General features: G+C 37.0%; 1 protein-coding gene across 1 annotated transcript in view; it reads left to right on the plus strand.

Annotated features, from left to right (window-relative positions):
* SRBD1 (S1 RNA binding domain 1) overlaps positions 1 to 21,286 on the plus strand; it is a gene marked incomplete at its 5' end in the record, with an annotated part of 124,624 nt that overhangs the window by 71,463 nt on the left and 31,875 nt on the right. The window contains one exon of the mRNA XM_081997324.1: positions 737 to 819. Within this exon, the coding sequence (XP_081853450.1) occupies positions 737 to 819 (83 nt within the window). The remainder of the gene's footprint in view (positions 1 to 736; positions 820 to 21,286) is intronic.

Below are 21,286 nucleotides of genomic sequence, written 5' to 3' on the forward strand. Positions count from 1 at the left end.
ACTAAGTAAAGGATTTATCAATACATGTAGGCTTCAAAAATGCAGTCTTGGTTCAACATTTGGATTTTTAAGACCAAAGGTTCAACCAATGTGCTCTTAATGGCACCAGGAATGTTGGAAATTGCTTGTGTTTTTTTCCTAAACGTGGCTATAACAATGACAGATTGGAAATTGATGTGTTTTGGTATGCAATTTAGATTAGTAAAGTCCAAGAACCATTTTCAAAGTGAACACTGAATTTCATGGTTGAATTATATCAATATGTGCAATATATAAGTAGATAATGTGTACCTTAGGAAATTTGATAAATAAGTCTGTGAACAGTTACTCCACTTTTTTAAATGTCTATTTGTTTCTACATATCTGTGATTTAAGGCTAAAGGTTACTTCAGAATTTAATTTTAAATGTTACATGTGCATTTTAGTATGGGTACAGGGAAAAAATTTAGTGTACGCAGTTCTATTTGTTAACTCTGTGGCCTGAAAAAACTTTTTAATGTCATGATTACAGTTTGAAATCTCCTTAGACTTTGCTTGAATTAGTCGATCGAAAAGTTTGATTAATGTACATTTCATGTCCTGTGACTAACGGTGAAAAAGGATTCTGCTATATTATTGATTATTTCTAGGTAAAAAGATGGAATATATAGAAGATTAAAAAAAAAACTGCAGAAGCAATTACATGATTCTGATTTTCAGATAAAACCCATAGTTGCTTTCTAATTCTATTTTTCAGTTTCCATAGCTAGACGTGTCCAAGACCCATTAGCTGAGCTAGTGAAAATTGAGCCCAAACACATAGGAGTTGGAATGTATCAGGTAAGATAATACGTATCATTTAATCTAAGTAATCTATCATGATATAGAGCAACACCAAAATGCTGCTTTGTAATTGTCAACTGGTTATGTCTCCTTTAAAGGACATTTGTAGAGTTGATAGAATGGTAGTAAATACTTAGAAGCCATAGACTGCCTTTTTTTTAATCGCTACTTTTAATGATTGTGATTGAGAGTCTGAAATGGCTGTAGCCAGATTTATAGTCTATTAAAAACATCAAATCAGACAGGTAACCTGATCTGTAAAGCTTTCTCTTTTTTGATATTGTTACAGCAATGGGATTTTAGCTCTTTGTGTAAAATACAATGAGATATTGATCCTCCATTTAGAAACCATTAATTTGTACTGTTATGTGCATGCCTTCTTAGTTTGTAATAAAAGCATTTGTTTTGAAGTTTTTCACTTACTAAAGCTGAATTGGAAAATGTTTGACAATTCTTATTTTTATACATATTTGTAGGTTATTTCTGAGAAGTAACTTTTACCTTTTAAAGCGTCTTTACAAAGTGAATGGTATTGAGAAGGTGTATGTTAGTTACTGTCATTTTTAAGGCGTATTGGCATCCATTCAGGAAAGCATTTATGCATGTGCTTAAGTCTCACCAAATAGAGAAGTAAAAAGAAAAAAAAAAAAATTCAGCAAGTGCTTTTCTCTCTATTTTTGAAACTATAGAATGTGAGTAATTTTGAAAGGTTGGAACAGAAGTCAGAACAGAAAGCACAGAACTGTCCGGATCTGTGCTTTCAGGTTAGCACAGGAGAGTTAATGGGATAGAATGCAATTAGCAGCGTAGAATCCTTTGCTGCCATTGCTAAAGGTGGTGCGACAAAGAAAGGTGTTATGAAAAATTTCGAAGAAGTTTATATCCTGTTTTTTTTTTTTAACAACTGAGGTCAACATTGTAGTTGGTTAAGGTAGCACTCAGTACTGCTTTTGCAAGCCCTATTTGTATCGTCACAGACTGTAAAATGCACTCATGTTGCTTCCTAACTGCAAAATGTATCAGTAAAACTAACTTATAATTAATGTTTCAGTATGAATTATACCATATTTTTTGAGGAAAATTAGATTGAAGGGCTGAAATACTGTAGAATTCTTTAAGGTATGTATCCAGATTTCAGTGAAAATGTGCTTTAGTGATGACAGCTATAAATCAGGGGGTGGTCATGTGACAAAAAGAGGAACTTCAATCTGAAGCATAGTTGATTTCCTTACTTGTGGAGACCCACTGCTTTTATTTATAACAGTAGCAGCAATAGCAACAATAATGAAAAGTGGTACAGATTTTTCTTGGTCCTTGCTGTAAGGAAAAAAAGTGTTTTGTTTCTTTAAACTTCTGAAATGCTGCATCAGCACTTCGAGAAGTTGGTTGCTTTTTTTTTAACAAAATTTTTAGAAATGGAATATTTTACTCTTTGAAGTATACTGTGAATTTGCAAGTATTAGGAACTTGCATCACTGTGGCTAGAAGGTATTCGTTACATGCACACTATCTACTATGGTCCATGTGCACATTGTACAAGCACACATCTAAAGCTGAACGCTACAGAGTTGGTGGTGGTTGTATGGTTTTGGGAGCATGATATTGTCGGACAAATGTTGCGATGAACACACTGCAACAGTTCGCTACTGCCTCAATCGCTGAAGCTGGCATCACTTACTCTGCGCTGAAATGGAGCAGGGTAAGTACCATGTTCCTGGCCCTTTCAGGGAGCTTTCTCGATCCACTAGGTCCACTTTTACAGGCAAACACCCAACTGCATTATTTTTTCATGTCCAAAGTGGTTCTGTGAAATGTTTCAGAGGAATAACTCCTAAAGGCCCTCGTAAAGATAGACCTCAAAAATTGTTGTTTACCACCTGTCTGGACTTTAAGGTCTCATCATGGTTTGGATAAATCCTCCAAGATAGACATCAACCTCCTGTCAGAATTCTTAATGATGACCGCAGAAGCGATAAGGTGCCTGTTCAAAGATATAGAAATTTCTGAGGTACTAAAGCTTTATGTGACACTATTGACACCAAATCTGCACTCCTGAAAACAAAGTCAGAAGCTCGGCAGCCCTTTGAGTGTGAGTGTTCTCTCGTGGCAGGGGAGGGGAGGAGAAGAATTATTAAGCTGTTACGGCTGGGCATGGTGGTGTTGGGTTGATGGCTGGACTTGATGATCTTGATGGTCTTTTCCAGCCTTAATGCTTCTATGATCCTGTGACTGGTCTTCCTTCAGAGTGAACAGTCACTTGCTGGCATCTCAGAGGGCGGGCACAGGAAAAGCCGTTGTGTCATGCAAGGAGTCCCAGAGTAATAACTGATGTCATCCCTCAGATAGAGAGTAGGTCAGGTACAGATTTTTATATTATCCAAGTCAATTTGAAAAGTTATGTTATACTTTAATTTATAACCTAATAGCTAGCTGTAGCCTTTTATTAATTTCTGGGATCAAACATGCAATGTGCAGTTGAGATAAAAAAAATAACAAACTTTTCACAGAGAAAGTTACTTCCTTAGCCCACTGTAACTATAAACCTAGCATTCAGGTATGGCCTCTCCTTTCTCAAACACCTCGAAATTGATATTGAGGAATCTGACAAATACAGGTTTTGGCATTCTTGTCTGGAAGGACAGGCAGTGGTTAGTCCTGCACTTGGCTTCTGCCTGTTGAGGCAGAGGCAGGCTGAGGCCGTGTGTGGCTGTGGAAGCCGTATAGCACAAGCAAGATGGTGGTTTCTTGAGGGATGGTTGCATGCTCACTGTGTGTTGATCGAAGTGCGAGCTCCCTGAAGGAGTTCTGCCTTTTCTGCGACTCCTGCCCAAGTGCTGGTAATGGCTACCTGGTGTCCTGGGTTGGCATAAGGGGGGAGCAGGAATGCGGAGCTTGGGGGAGGAATCCATCTGGGCCTACTGCTTCCACAGAAGCCTGAGTTTTGATTGACTTGGGATAGGGCCTCTCTTTCAGTTTAAGATAGCCAGAGGTCCCAAACAGCTCTACTTGAAAGGCAATAGCTGAGAAACATTAATTTCTTTCTTTTTCTGGGATTTTTTTCTGAGAGATCTCAGTGAGAGACTGGCAAAGCAGAACCTGCCTGACAAAGGCTGTAGCTTTTGTAATGGGGCTGTGGCAGAGGAACACTGGGCTGAGTGGCAGTGGCACTGCTATCAGCAGTGGTGGTGCTACAGGATGATGAGGTGGCCATGTATTAAATCCGCTGCTCAGAAGATGAGCTTTCTCAAAGTCTGTGGAGCTTGTGGCCTGCTGCCCCCCCATAACAACTGTGTGAAGGGGCTGTGTATTCTGTAGTTACTGCTTCCATGGGATTTTGGATCTCTCCCACCTGGCCTCTTGGTACTTCATGTGCATATTTGTGAGAATATTGGTGTTTTCTAGTTTTTCTAGTGCAAGTTTTCCAAGCAAAACTGCTCATTTGGGTATGGATACTTTGGGTATGGAAATACGAGTTTCCAGGCAGCAGATCTCTGGAAATTGAGTCCCATCAGTTGGGATTTGTCATTTTAGATGACAAAAAAATTGAAACTTGTACTTGACCACCTGCTTTTATTCTCATTTCAAGTTATGATTCTGAGTTTGTGCACTACCAAGAAAATCAGGTGTGTCAGAGAAAAATAAACAGGCCCCAAATCTAACAGGTATTTTCTTAAACAAAGAGCAGCACAACCTGATTTATTAGGGCCTCTCTCAGACCAAAATTCCAGTTGCCTAAAGGTCCTTGTCGTCTTTCATCTTTATCTCATTAGGAAAATTGTTCTTTCCTCCCAGACAGGAACCTAGCCAAAATTAATTTATCACCTTCAGGCCATATTACTATGACGTCTTCTGTAGTTGAACATGAGGATGATGCCCAGACTTTGCCTGATACAGAATATGTTTGTCTTGCCACCTCCCCATGCCAGTTCAAAGCTAAATTGCTTTTGGGGATGAAGTAGTTAGCGGCTCAAGACTTTATTATGCTGCAAACTGAATTTTGCCTGATGAGTTGCCACTACAGTTGTAATGATCTTGGAAGATGTAGATAAGAGCCGAGAACAAAGCTTCTTCACAAAGATTGCGGTAAGGGAATTGAATTCAAGAGCAAAGAAAGTGAATAAAAAGTAAAAAGATGACCAAAGAAGAAAAAAATTCCTTCCCCTCAAACAGAAACCAAACTTTTCATAGGAGAATAAACCAGCACTAGCATAAACTTTCTGTCCACCAGTCTCTATCAAAGACAAATAACCTCAAGTAAAGTGGAAATTAAATTAATAAACTAACATGAATCCATATTAGAAGGCAGAGAAAGGAGAAATAATGCTAAGGGACTATGTTAAGTTTGGTTGGTCTTGCGCTGTTCATTTAATATGCAAAATCCCTGGATGCTAAAAAAACCAGTAACCTCTAGGAAAGAGCTAGGTGGAGCTCAAACTCACCTGTAGCCTAAGAAAAAAATACATGTTGTGTGTTGAAGGATCAGAATTTTTGACAAGTAATGTATAATACTAAATAAATGTCTGATCTTGAATAAGCAACATCCTATTTGGTCTTCATAATTTTTGGAGCACAAAAATCTCTTCATATTATATTTTTGTATGTGGTAACATCTTCACTGTTTAACACATTTCGAGGATTAACATCCCAAAAGGATGTAAAAGATAATATATGTAATTTTTTGTAATCTCTGAAGTGGGCAAATACTTGATTCCAGATGTAGCTGGAACACTTTTTGTCAAATAAATAAAACTTGTAAACAATACTCTTAAGTAGCAATTCCTTCAGGAAAAAAAAAATAGTTGAGCTAATTCTTGGTTTATTTTCTATATATTGCTAGAAGGTCCTGATCAAAAGAGGGTTCCATGGAGCCTAATCAGAGTGCCTAATAATAATTAAATTTGGAAATGCTTTTTCTGTCCCTCTTGTCCTTTTTCCTCCCTCGTTACTGAAGTGCGTAAGTTTTGCATTTGATTATTATCTGTAGGACATTTTATCATTTCAGTGGCAATTTGATACGCCTTTTAGGCTTGGGTCCCTGTGTTGTGTGTCGTCCATTCCCCCCCCCCCCCCACCCTCCCAAAAAAGGAGGGGGTATGTTCTATTATGACAATGCAACTTCAGGGAACACTTCAATCAGATATGCTTCCTCCTTAATCAGACAAGTTCTGTCTTAATTATGGCATTGCAGATATAAGCCACCTTAAAACCTACAGCCAGCTAGTTAATAGCGAGGCATCTCACTGAAGTCATATCTCAGTTCCTGTTGGAAAGGAAGGAGTTTTTTTCCTTTCTCCTAGAAGGCCATATATTACGCCTTCAGCCGTCACAGGCCATCCCTGCGTGGGTCCTTCCTTACTTTGCCTCAGTGCCAAACCATGCTCATGCTGATGAGGGGGAAATGGTGGGCAGTGGTGGAAGGATGTTACGGGCCTCTCCTTCATGTGGCTGAAACTACATGTAGCCCTTTTAGTTTGTTGCATTCTTTAATCATCATCTTCCTCCCTCAAAAGATGTGCGTGGCGTCACCTCTGTCAAGCCTTTCTAAACCTCCAGTGGGTGCCTGTAGTGACAGGATGGGTATTAAAAGGTATGGTGTTGACCTCATTTTTGACAGTAGTATAATTTTAAATCTTATTACTTCTCTGCACACCCATCATGAAAACTATTTATCTGAGGCAAACTATATATTAATGCTTAATAGCTACTAATTTTGGAGATATTGGGCAGCTGAACTATTGCAAAATTTTAGAAGTATAGGGATCAAAGGGACCTCAAAGGTATCTCTAAGTGCAAGAGTAAGATCAGATACGGTTGGGTCTGCCTAATACAACTGTGGGCTGAACAAGCCTATGCATTATTTTCATTTCTTGTCTTTCCCACAAGAAGAGCTGGCTTGTCCCTTGCATTGCAGGTATTTGTCAGACTACTTTTCCAAAACCCTAGCAAAGATAACTTGGTAGCTTTATTTGTTAAGCTGTTCTGAAGCTTAACAAACTTTAGATATATTTCTTTACTATCTAAACAAATATTTTGGGTAAATTAAACATTGTATTGTTTCTCTAACAGTGGAAACTTGAAAACTAGTGTTTAAATAGGAAGGTGCTAGCAAAAAAAGCTGTGAAGTAGTTGGTGAGTACAAACAAGAGTTGTCATAATGTGAGCATTGGCCATCACAAAGAATTGGTGTGCAATTGAAGAAAGACTTTTCTTCATTTTTCCTTAAAATGCATACACATTTTTTAATGATGAAATATAAGAGACTTTATGGTCTTAGTATCTGGATTTTGGTTATACATCCTTTTCATAGTATGCTTTTACTTAATAACATGGAGGAAAATACTGGAACTAGCTGATTTCTTTTTTTTTTCAGTCAGAAATATACGTTTTTCAATGAGTGTTTAAGAACTTTATTTCACGTCTTTATTTTTTTGGTTAATTGACCCATAGGGTATATGAGTAGTTAGGTGTGTTACTTGGATAGCATAGGGGAATCACTCATGTATCATGTGAGAATATGATGATATATGATGTGCAGGAGTGTCTTTTTTACATCTCTGAGCTGTGATTGCCAGAACAACATCAACCTTGAGCTTGCTTTATTAAGCTTATTAAAACAAATTTATGTCAGTTTGCAACTTAGATTTTTGTGGTTAAGAAAACAAGATGTCTTATTAGGTGACCAGCGCTTTATATTGTGCAGTTCGCATAGCTCTGGTGGAAACTCAGTTCAGCAGGAATGCTGTTTGCTGGTCAGAATTTTAAGTTGCAGGTTTCAACACCCAGTTGAACAGCCTGTCTACAAAATGCTTCAGCATTCTTTCTGTATTACTACACTGAATTTATACATACAATTAGGCAGAGAATGAATTTCCTATGATATAATTGCAGTTTTGTGAGCTTGCTTGTGGTTTTCTGTACTTTAAGTGAAATGGTTGCATAAATAGAACCTTTGCTTGAACACCAAGTGTCAAAGGATACCAATGCTCATGTCTATCTCACAGTATTTTATTTTATTTTTATTATATGTCTATCTCACAGACCATTTATTAATTAATGCATATCACTCCATTTTGGCACTATATGGCAGCCAGTTAATTACACGTGTACTTTAAGCTTAAAAAACTTGTCATATGAAATGTACTGGTGGACTGGGGTCTGGCTGAAACTGTAGGGTATCGTGAGAGAAACTGGCTATTCTGACATTAAAGAAATTCCTAAACAATTGTAGACTAAAGGATATGTTGCCATAATTGTAAATTTAAAAAAAAATTATGATAATGACAGGATAAATGCTGGGCTGCTTCTGTATTCGTCTCTGAACGAAACTCACTGGGACTTGAAAGACAGGGGCACGTGGGATAGTATTTCACAGTGCTCTTAGCTCTGCCCCTCAGTAAAGGAAATTTAAACCTCTCCTGTGAACCTGTAGGCTCCTGCAAAAAGACTATTGTTGCAGAAGTTCTTTATGCAGCACACTATAAGGAATTACTTGCTTTGAAATTTCTGGAAAAGGCAGAAGAGTATTGAAAGTTTTAAGGTGTACAAGAACTTTGTGAGGGATGGTGTGTGGTGGCTTTACCTAGACAATATTGTTAAAGGCAGGCAAAAAAAAAAAAGAGGGTCTTGTCAGTAGGGAAAAGGTGTATTAAAAAAAAAAAGGCGGATAGGTAGGCTGGTGAATACATTTGTGCTTATTGCAGGATTTCTAACACCCAGCAACTTATGGAATCCTTGTCATGTAGTAGTGGTAAAGCATTAGCTCTGTAAGGAAACCATGCAAAAACCACACGTGTTTTTGCCCAACACCGTTTTCAGGCTAAATGATGTGCTTTTCATTTTGAAAACTAAAGCCCTGCGAAGCAATCTGTCTGACATCCATGGGAACAAAATCTCTGCAGACAGCTTTGCCAGGAAGAGATAATCACCCCATAATGTTTTCTGGATGCTTTCCTGCCCCAGTGAAGTAGGTGTGCAAAACTTAAGATTCCTTTCAAAATAAGTTACACCCCTGGCAAGTTTGCGTAATGTAATCTTCCGCAGCAGTTTTGCTGGCTTCCAGGGATGATTTATATATCCTGTAACTTGTCAGAATCTCTTTAGTTGTGTCTACCTATACTCTGCCTGGCAAAGCCAAATCGGCTGTCCCGTCAGCAAAGCACAATAAACTTTGGCTAATCTGTTATGGCCAGTTATAACAAAACAAAGGGATATGGAAAGAAGATACCAGTTGTGTTTTTAATTATTTTAGCTAGTACGCTGTATATGTTTGACGGCATCTTCAAGAAAACGTGCCAGCTGAGTGAGGTGCGGTGCTGCCCCTTTAAGGCAATGAAGGAAAATGTGTGCATGTGTATTTACAAAGAGTGCAAGAGCACAGCGGTACCACTGCATCTGCACATGTCACTCACGAAGCTGCCCGTGGACTGCATCACTTTTCACTGCTGTCACCAAAAATGCACTGTAGACAGCGTTTGAAAACTTGTCAGAGATGTGCCTGTGTAAGCAACCTGAACTGCAGGTAAATTTGAGACATTACTGCTAATAATCCCCCCTCTCGCATTGCTGCTGCTTGTTATTAGAGAGTTTGTACCTGCCTGTGTGGGGTTTGATAGAGCTGCTGAGGTTGTAGCAAAAGTAGGGAAGCGTCAGAAGAAGTGTTGGTGTGCTGAGGTGGGATGATCTAAGGGTGTTCATAGGAAACAGCAGCTGGACACGTTTGCCCGCTCTTGTCAGTTTGTTTCTGATTGCTTAATTACCAGGTCTCTTGGCAGAAGTTTATTAGGAAGGTTTTTTTTTTCACCATATGGCAACAGACTTGGTACAAACTTTCTCATGTGATTTGTGCTCTATTTGGATTAAAATTATATATGCTATAGTTCATGGAAAACAGGTGTAAAGGTTGTTTACTTCCAGACTGCCAGAAAAGCAGCAGATAGGAACCCCTGAGCAGAACTGCCCGGGTATAGGGAACCCTTTGTGCGATCCTATTTAATATTTCAGTTTGAAATCTTTGCCTTTCCGTAAACGTACTTGGGCAGGGCTAGTTCAAACACAGGCAAGCTCAGTTACGGTCCAGCCAGTTCGATTTAAACTCTTGGGAGAGACTGTTCTGACGTGGGAGCCAAGTGGCAAGGGAGCAAAATGGGAGTTGCGAGGCTGGAATCCTGCAAATCGGCTCGATGTGGCTTCTCTGTGCATTGGTTTGGAAATGCTTGTTGACAAAAAGCTGAAGCAGAAAAGAGAATGATAAATTCAGTCTTCTCAAAAGTATTTTGATTTAACAGCTTCCGAAATGTGTGAGATGCTGTTGGGTTTCCTGTTTACACTTACAAGTGTTTAATAACCCTAAGTGAAAATACACAATTTTAGCAATGAAAAATTTTTCAACTCTTTTCATGTAGGTTTTATTTAAATTTTCATAATTGAAGTTCTTTACATTTTTTAATTATTAACAATACTACAGTAAAAAACAGCCAGAGACACACAGATTACTCTTGGCATTACCTATATCCATGATGTGATATTTGTGATCATAGAACTTGAGTTTCAGGCTCAAACATTCATCTTTTACATGAAGTAAGTTAATCTTTAAGATGCAATGTTATGAATTATAGCCAGATTTTAATGTCAATATTATAATGATAAAATTGATTAAACTATGACCATAGTAAAATCATCTCTTTAGTGCCCAAAGTCAGGTAAAAGTAGTGGTGGGGATGTGAATCACTTGCTTTGAATGTGTATGTGTGGGATCAATTTAAACATCATGAATGTAAATATTATTTGTTAGTGGAATTCTGTAGTCATTACTTGCTGTGCAGCTGTCATCTGTTTTGGTTTCATGAATTAACAGTATATTCATTTGACTCATAAGGAAAAATACTGTTGTTACCGTACTTTTGAGTGATTCCGTGTGAGTTCATGGCATAGCAGCTGTTGACTTGATATCCGAAAATCTGGAATAAGCAATAAGTTTGTATTCACCTTCAGTAGGAAACCATAAGTGGCAATTAAAATTCTGATGATATTTTAAACCCATAAATGGTTTGTTAATATGTATGGTTGCAGTGGTAGATATTATGTAAAATAAGAACTTGATAAGTTTTGCACTGAAATACATAAAATAATTATTCTTACTTAGTTTTAACAAATATCAAATTATGGAATACCGCAAGAACTCTTTTATAGATTCACTTCAGCTGTGGATTTAGTTTTCTCAGTAACTGTTTACTGTAAAATGTAAGTAACTGATTAAAAATCCTACATTTTATGTTGAAGTTGTGCAGTGTTAGGCTACATATTTGTTTAAATATTGGATCTGTGATCAAATTTTCTCTCTCTTCCTTAATGTAAGATGAACTTTAATGTAGGATGAATTTAAATTAGTGTTTCTGTCCCTCATAATAATCCTGTGACAGTTATGTCATTCAATACATGTCACTGAAAATTGTAGTCTCTCTTCACTGAGACAATATAACACGCAAGATTTCTCTGATGTTTTGCGATTTGTTGCTTTTTAGATTTTTATCTTGCTAATAACACTTTTTCTAACCAACAGTTTTGAAAAAATAATTTTAGAAACTAAAATCGTGTTTCACTAGACAGTGATTAGTATCTGTGACCTTTATTTTTGGATCAGAAACATAAATATACACTTTTTTCTGTGTCAGTCATTGTCTAAGATTTCATCTTTGTTCTGCTTTCCATTACATACCATGAATTATATGAAATTAATTTAATCGCTACTCCAAACAGAAATTAAATGTGGCCTAATCCAGAGTTACGTTGTTTGCTTTTACAACTGTAAGTCATAAGTAATTAATTTTCCTTGGAAAATTAATTCACTTACCATTCCCAGTAGCATCATATGTTGACACAGGGTTATAGATAGTTTAATATTTTTGTTCAGCATGTTGGCCTCAACTTTGGAAGACCTTAAAGCAAAACAAATTCAAATTTACTCAACTGTATATAATTCAGGGTTATTTAAAGTGAATGTTGTCTTTATTGCTGTCAACCAGCTGACAATGATGACTCTAAAATTATATTCAGTCTTCCAAAAAACTAAAGTCTATGGACAGATGTGAGTTATTTCTAAGAAAACCCCAACAAAACAAAACGGAAAAAACCCCACCAAAAACTGTTTCATGTCAGACATTTGAATAACATGGCCACTGGAATGCCATCAGTAGTAGAAAAATTTAGCTCCTCGGAGAACATTATATTACAAAGCCGTGGCGACTTTTTTTCAACATGCTTTATGTTGCTTGAGATGCTAGTAGGTGATTCATTATTCCTTTTGCACTCAGAAATTTCTAAGTTGACTTAACTTGGAAAATTGTTTTATTTCCTATATTGTCATGTGTAGAAGGGCAGGGCACCTTGTTACAGCGCCAAAGGGGAGCATGGACGCTTGTGTGGGTGGCCTTGTTGCCCACAGTTGACTGTCCTTCAGAGATGGCATTGAGTAGTGTGGGCCAGAAGTCTTCCGGAATGAGAGAGGCAGCTTTTAAGTCTAATTTTTCAAGTTTGCCAGGAGGACCTTTTTTTTTTTTTTTCCTGGGCAGCTCCATAAAACATGGTGTTTATTACTTAGGTTTATTTTTATTTATTTAAGTCTCCTGGGTGAAACTCCACTGATGGCAGTGTTGCAGTTCAAACAAGCAAGGCTTATTTTATAAATGTCCCTTTGTGGGTTGGTGGCTGCATTTTCCCTGAATGCAGGGGGTCGGTATCAGTGGCGTTTAATTTAGAATTTCGGGGGTGGAAAGTAGAAATTGACATTTAATTCCAGTGTAAAGTTACTGCTAGATCAGGCATAAAAATATTATTGCATTAGCAATCACAGGAAGAAAATAAACTATGAGCACATTGACAATATACAGTTGTACGGCAGACTTGTGTAAAATAGAGCAGTAGATGGGAGAAAATACTTTCTGAGATGCTTTTTTCACCACATAACATTTTTATCAAGTAGGTAGTGTACAGAAAAGCATTCTACTAATAGTCAAGTCCTACTCATAGTGCCAGCAAAGGTAAATTCATCTGTACATAGCAAAATTGTGTATAGGTAAACATTATCACACATCTTATACAATCTTTTTGTACATACATGCATGTATATGCAACATCGATGAATGTGTTGACAGAGATCTCCATTAAATTCTGTCTGTTGCTTTCAAATTAAATTATTTTTATTTTCCTGGTTCTGCATAAGACACTTAATGCCACTGCATGTATCTGTTAACATAACAGGCCTCAGTAGGTATTGCTAGCTGTTTTATTGTTATGGCTTAATTACTTTCAAAAGGCTTCATCATGGTAATTAAAAAGACAATATCTCCTGCAAAGAAAGCATTAGTCTGGTGAACTGAGTTTGGCCACGTACTTCTTGGCAGTCACGTATGTTACCAAAGCTGCATCCTACCTACCGCACCGAGCTGTTCATGTCTGCCTTACCTGGGCTGTCAGCTTTAACAAAGCGCAACTCTTACTGAGCCTGCAGAAGTTGTTCATTTCTTCATTTTCACCTGCTCTGTGATAAGACGTACCTTCCATCGTAGGGAAGTGAGAAGCAAGCACCAGCACTATCCTTCTGTTATCCTGTTTTGCAGGAGCTTTGTACCAATTACATGTATGAGCAGCAGGCTCAGGGTACCCTGCCCCAGTGTACCAGCATGCTAATTACAGTTACCCTTCAGTGGTACTGTTATCTATGTAATGTATGTTAAAATGGTCTTGTGTATAAAATGTTTTGGGAGCCAACCAAAAGCCGTTGTTCTTAAAAATTCACTGGCAGTGGAAGTTTGTGTTTCTTTTGGGAACATTCCCATTCATTTTATGGTGATACTGATTGTCTAAATTTGCAAGGAAAACTAAGTTAAAATAATTATTGTTAAAAAAAAAACCTGCAGAAACTATTTCTTTAGTCAAAATTTATATTTTGAGCTCAACTGTAGTTTTGTATTAGATAACTCTGAGTTGGCACCAATTCTGAAAAAAACATTGAGCTATGAAGTACAATAGGAAAAAGCCCAAGAAGCATGAACGAATGCATACAGTGTCTCCTAATGTAAGTGCCTGGCTCTTTGGAGGCCACCAAGAAGTCTACAGTGATTGACGTGCATTCTGGCGAAGCTTCGCCACCCCCAGCCCCCCGCCACCCCCTCCCACAACAGCGTTGAAGTCAGTCAAAGTGTATAGACAAAGCTGAGTGAATACCAGTTTCCCCAGTACAGGGGCTATTTTTTCAGGAAGTCTAACTCAAACCAGATGTTTTGCTTAGACCTAGAGTTTGTTGCTGCCAAGCATCTCATCAGAGGTCAGAGTTCTGGGCTCAGGGCCCTGCTAGAATTCTTTCACAAATTGCTATTCGGTGAGGTTTTAATCCTAATGGAAAGAATAATGTGCTTGTAAAATCTGCAGTTATTACAAACACAGTATACATATTGTGGACTTCAAATGACTACATATTTCATTCCCATAAACAGGGAATGCAGATGAATGCAGTGTGTAATAGTTTTAGACATTCAAACTTAAACCAAGTATATAGTTTATACTACTGTTAACCATTTGCATTCTTAACACTCCTGTAAAATGAATAGTAATCTTGACTAACAATTGGCAGCTCGAAACAAAACAGAATGAAAAAACCTCCAGCACGTTTTGACTTGTAAGCTGTTTCCTGAAGTAAATAGGAAACCTTCTGCTTTTGAGAATGTTCAAATGACACTCTGCTTGCTAAGGCACTAGGTTTGGCACAGTTTGTTTCTTCTTTCTTTTTTTCTGTCTCAGTTTTTAAATAGTTTAGTAGCAACATTTTATGATCAAGTTAGTCTTACTTCAACTATTTCTTCATACAGCTAATTACTCATCCCTAAAAACTCAGAGTAGACTGTATGTACTCTAGCTTATTTAAAACCAAATGCTGGTGACACAAAGTGATAAGAACGAGAACCAGTGATGAAAAATCTTGCTATGGTTTTGTCTTCTTGTTGGGAGCATTATTGAGAAACTTCTGCTGTGATTCTACTGAAGTGAAATTTGTGTGTAAGAAAAGATTCTCAAATAACTTTTTGGTAGTGTGCTGCAGGCAGAGAAATGCAGCTTGATGGAATAAAAAGATTAAGATTTTTGGATATCAGGAATTGTATGCTACGGAAAACAGTGCTACATGTGATACCATGTTACAGTGAGGCTATAGTGGTGAGTTGTTACGAGTTTCGTGTTGTGTAGCGTCTTCGTTTTCAGTGAACACTGCTGAAGAATTGTATGTGTTATTTTTCAACTTTCATGATTCTTCAAACTTTTAAGTCTTATAAATATGTTCAATTATATTTAATATAACTGTGCTGCTTCATCTCACATAAAATTCACAAATTAGAATAACTCATAAATGTGTGTTCGCTTTGAAAAGTGTAAATTAAGAAAAAGGTGGTGTCACTCAAAAGAGTTGTTATCCCATTTATGTGATGATAATGGTCAGTGATAGTCACGTGGGGAAGGAGGTAAATATGTGTAAGACAGTATGTCTATATTAATACTCTGGACTTTGAGACATGCTGAGTTGTTAATCTACTGTACACTTTATTCTTTTTTTAATTAATTGTTTATAATAGAGAAAACTGCATAATGAATGTTGATGCTACAGTACAGGTGTTACCTTTCTGGGGCAAAACAAAAATCTTTTAAATATTGGTATAACTCTTCAGTAAACCTCCCTATTGGCTAAGTTTGTTTCATGGCATTGAATGTAGAGATTTGTGAAATAAATCAGTGCTACATCAGTCTGGTTGTTGAATAAGAAATTGATGAAGCTGGTATTTGGACAGCAAACTTATTTTCAGAGACAGTATGCATTTTTCAGGGAACAGAAAAAAATAGCTGTATTCTTTAGCAAGGAGAATGTGGCCAAAGCGATACTGGTAAGCTTCTTTTCTGTTATAGCGTACACTTGTATAAATCATATTTTCCCCTTGGTTTATTGAATAAACCTGACCTATGTTTGGGTGTACAGAACTGAATTAGAAAACTTGACTTCTTTCAGTGGGTAGATTGCAGATTATAAATTTTAACTTTGTTCTGTGGGAACCTGAGTTGTGATTAACTGAGAGTGGTTTTTTTTTGTTTTGTTTAATAAACACCTAAAACTCCATAAAGACTACTTCTATTGCAAGTTAGATGATCTTGGTGCAAGCTGCTGCTGCCTCAAGGTGAGAAAGTGAATATTAAACAGGGATTGAAATCAATACGTTCAACCTAATCATTCAGATGCAGTAAGAAAAACTGGAGACAAACTGCAATCTTATAAGAGAAGCTTTTTCATATTAATGAGTTTCCATTTACCAATAATTCTGTCATTTGTAACTTGAATCATTCATCACCCCTGCAAATGGTTCTTTCAAGATGTTATTTGCAATTTTGTCTTGTGTTTTTGTCCTTGATGTTGTGAAAATGACCATCTACTGTTACAGGAATGAAAAGAGATCTCATTCAAACATCTTTTGTGTTTCCACTTTCAGTGAAAAATGTTTTTCAAACCTGCAGCTGGTTATTTCTGCAGGAGTTCCCACTTACATTCAGGTTTGATTGACATTTTGAAATGGCAGCTTTTCATGAAAAGCTGTTAACTTGTAGAATTTGGTTATGGTGCTAAGACAGACTGACTTTGTTCTACTGTTGGGGCCTGTCCAACCTAAACACAACCATGCATCTGAATTTAATAGTGCTACTCAGCACAGGGGGCGCGAGCTTTTTTCTTGTTTCATTTTTCTTTTTTTTTTTTTTAACACTGGTGCTTCTGATGTGTTTTTGAACCTGACCTGATAGGTACTCATCCTGATACCTTTTCTGTCACTAATTGGGTTAATTTGCATTCTTCTTCTTTCTTCCTCTCCTGGGCTAGCAGGTTGTGCTTCCATAATTACAGTGCTGAAATATATTTTCGTTTTACATGATGAAAATAAGGGTTTTTTAATGACTGTACAAGTAGTACAGTGTCTGTCTTAAGATAAATGTGACTATCTTTGGCCTTTACTACTATTTGGTTTTGAAGTTTTGGGCGTGAGGGCAAGCTTATGGTATTCACAAATCTTCTGAGCAATGATTACTGATTTAATTTTTAGTCAAAAACTGAGAAAGCAGTGCATAACATCATTATTCTGCCCTTGTCTTTACTGAGTTGGTTTTTAATATTATGCCAGAATATTGAAAATGGTAAAGAGAGACATTATGCAAAATCAGTTACCCTCTGCATTTCTTGCCAAGTTTCTAAATAAGGATATGAAAGTACCCGTATACATTAGCTGAGACGAACAGGAGTATTTTTAACTTTGAAACAGATTACTATTTACATAAGGGAACTGAAAAAAAGTAGAGATCCAAGCATCCTGGCATCCATCACTGATGTCTACTGTTTTACTTGAGTGTGAGAAGTAAAACGCGGGAAATATTTGGGGTTTTCCACAGGTTAACTGTACAGTCCTTTAAGAGTAAATTTGTGCAAATTGTATGAGAGGATATTTGAATCTTGTTTTATAAGGAGGTGAGTAATAGTGTGATTGATTACATGTGATTATACGTTGTTGAGCTGGTGATTGATTAAAAAACTTATTTTTGGCATACCATAGTTAGAATTTTGGTTCAACTATTCTCTTAGCTGGCTACTTTTATAAAACTTTCTCTATAGATTTGCGACTGCCCATGGTGATACATTAATATATTCGTCCAACCCCATGGCCCTGTAGTTTGTTTAGGATACTGGGATGGTAATGTAAAATGTATCTTGCTTGTGCTGTCTCTGCAAAATCTAAGTCATTTGTGATATGGCACTGGTACAGGCACATTTTGGGTAGTATTAAAAGCCATGAGTGTTCTTGCAGTGAAACAAAATATGATTTGCTTGATCCTTTTCTTTAAAATTCTCTAGACTGAGTGAAAGTGAATGTTTTCAGATGCCTATTCTGTAGTTTCTAAATTTTGAAATAATTTTTTATGTACCAACCAGAAGATAAATTTTATGTTGATGAACCGATGTTTACAGTTCCGTCCTGTAATTTTGAATGAATGCTTGTGAGCTTTCAAAGCAAAAGTGAAAGCGTCTTAGTTGCCACCCAGATGTTACTGCTAAAAACTAAAACACGCCTCCACTATTCCTCCAAGCAAAGGCAGGATACATGGGTACAAGCTTTTTGGTATATCCTTAAGGTCACTGTGAAATACTAGACCAATTGAATTAAATGGCAAACTGCCCACTGACTTTAAATGGAGCCAGGATTTTGCCCTTTAACTCTATGAAGCCCTAAGGGCAAGCAGATTTCATTCTTAAACAGACCAAACATGGCAGTGTTTCAAAGGGAAGCTCAGATGTGGTGAAGTTTGACCCAAACTCTGCAAATGCGGAGGGCAGCACGAGCAACTTGAACTGCTCTTGGAAGTATAAGGGGTACATGTAAATGGCTGTAAACTGTCCTGTTGGATGCAGTGCAAGGTGGTTACCATCTTGAAATGCTGTATTTCATGTCATTTTGTATAGGAAAACATTCTTTTTGTGTGTTATTGACTGCAGATGACCATTCTTCATTTAAAAATGGGTAGGAGAATACAGAACAGGAGAGATTAACCATGTGCCACTGCTTCACACTGTTCCTGTGCAGAGTAAACAGGTTGGACTTCTCTTATGACTTTCCCAGCAATAGGACTAAACATTTAAAATTGATACTTCTTTTTTTTAATTACATATTTAATGGTAACTTTTTTCTGGTATTCCTTCTCTAGCATTCTGTGGTAAATTTTCGATAGTGTGTACGGTCATTTCATATGGTGTCCTTTTTTAAGAGAAGGATCTGTTAAGATGTTAAGATCTGTTAAGATGTTTATCAATAAATCAGGGACTGAAACAGTAGAATGGTTTGCTGTCACAGAAATCTTGGATTGCAATATAAAACATTAAAGAAAAATATTTATTTCAACTAGCTAAGCATACATTTAGGGTCTTCAAACTCATTTGTTTTACAAAATCAAGTGTAATACTTATTTGCAGTGGTGTGAATACTGCATATTATTATTACAGAGCAAAATGAAAATTCTTTAGTGAGCCTGGACTACTGCTGCTACATTTATCTGGGCAGAAGAATTAAACATCCTTGTAACTTTGTTTTTTCTCTCAAATTCACTGTTTTCAGTTATCGTTTATTGCAATTCGGCTTCCTCAACTTGCATAGAAATGCTGCTTTGAATAAAGATTCTTATACCTTTTTGCTCCTTTAATGATTAGCATACATTTAGACTTCACAAAAGCTCAAAGTAGATGGGCTGATAATCTGGACGTCTGTAAGTATTAAAACCCTCTCTGTCTGTTTGGGTATTTTTTTCCCCCCACCCTTTATTCCTGTTGTATAGTCATCCTTCATTTTATTTTAATTTGACTGATGGATGCAACTATGTATTAATGAACTGGAAGGGGGAAGTTAAGGAAATGCTATTTCCATTTTGTCCTCCTAGATATCTGTCTCTTCAGTGGAAGATGTTTATATCAGTGACAGGTCCCATTTATTCATAAATTATAGCGAAACACTACTTTTAATCTTAATTAAGGCTGTTCTAAAGCAGTGTTCCTGAACATGCTGTCAGTCTTATCTTCTCAGAAAGTGTAAAAGTTGGCAGGGTTGCCTGCTGTCTTCTGTCTCTGCAACTGCTTCTCTATACAGTGGTGTGGTAAAGCCATGTTGATTAGTGTTATGTATGTATATTTCGATGAATGAATATGTTACGGATATCTTGGGTAAATCTGTTTTTGCCATAGCTGTTCCTTACTTACCTGAGGGCCATTGTTAGAAGTACTTTACTCTGAGTAGAACTGTTAAAGAACCCAGATATTTTGCTGAAAACACTTTTAAGTGTGGGTAAGAAGGATAATGGTACAGATTTTGGCCTGAAGTGTGTGCAAAATAGTATGTCCATGGTCTTTATTTCAATAGCATTCCTTCCCTCTGTGTACACATCATTAGACTGTCTTTCTGTTTTATCATGTCCCGAGATCTGATCCTACGCTGCTATTACTAGGTACCATATAATTTCCCAGCTCTATTTAGTAAGCTGCTATGCTTCTTCCATTATCTTTTTCAAAAAGTCAGTGTCCCAAATAAATGGCATATCTTAATGTGTTGCGGGGTTTAGTTTTTCAGGCCTTTGGGAAGAAGTGTGCGAAGGCTTCTTTCTCTTTGAGTGTCTGTATCTTGAATTTGAGAGGTACCTTTCAGAATGGCTTTTTTTCTGTGGGTGGATGTTTTGTCTTTTTTTCTTCCAGTCATAGAATGCGAGGTCCATAACTAAGACAAATAGAAAATAGATTCATATATAAATTATTTAAAGATATGAATACTTTGTGAAAGCTTTGAATCAGTTGGAAATGAGAGTGAATTTTGGGCAAGTGCGATAGTATTCTGGAAATGCCGGTGTGGATTTACGTTACCCGTATCTAAAGAGACAGCAAGCTGGAACTGCATTGTATTAGAACACTCTTGTATCAGACATAGGAATTTTGTTGCTGAAATTTCAGGCTGTTGTGTAATAATGTACTTTTTGCATAGCAATCTGTTTGCAGAATTTGTGCTGCTTCTGTGTTAATAGCTATTGGAAATGTTCTAGTGCTGCAGGTCTCCAGGAGAACTCTTTCAGACTTGCAGACAGAATTTCAGATTGAGAAAATGCGTATTTTAGTGCAACAAGGTGCAGAGTGTGCAGATGGGAAGAGAAAGAGGAAGAAATTAAACTCTCCTGAAAAATCTGAATCATGCGGTATCCGTTTCCTTTTCTGAGGCATTAGAATCAAATGGTGGGGAAGACTGAAAGTACTTAAGATATCTGTGCATAAGCCATCATGAAGAACATTATCAGTTGTAGCTTCTTGTTTGTTCCAAGTATAAATTTCAAAATGGCTGATGTGGCTAGAAGCGTTTTGTCTTCCCTTAAGAAACATTTTCAAGAGGAATGAATTATTTCTTTCATATGATGTGACATAATGTAGAGTCTACGTGCAATGCTCTCTTTTCATTTTCTTAACTATATGTATTTCAGTATACTTTGGACCAGGTTTCCATACCTCATACCTAGAGGTATGAGGTATCAATGTGCATATGACTTGAACCATTTGGATATTGGTTTCCAGTTCCCTTTGAGAAGCATACATGCAGTAACAAAAATCTGCTCCTTATAAATCCCACCTAAAGAAAAAAGGAATTTCCATTAAAAGGAAAAAAGAAAAACAAACCAAAGTACAGGCCATTTTTAATTTTTCCACATACCTGTTTTACAAAGTCAGTATCTTAGGAATTTATGTAACTGAAACAAGGAGACACTCATCCTATTTGGTTGTGCATGTAAGTAGTCTAGTTGATGTTGCTAGCAGTTAAGTAGCAGTAGGAGAACTTGGGATCAGCTTTTGGAGACATTTTTTCCCACTGCT

This window comes from Phaethon aethereus (genome assembly GCF_964289735.1).
Source record: "Phaethon aethereus genome assembly, chromosome: 3".
NCBI lineage: Eukaryota > Metazoa > Chordata > Aves > Phaethontiformes > Phaethontidae > Phaethon > Phaethon aethereus.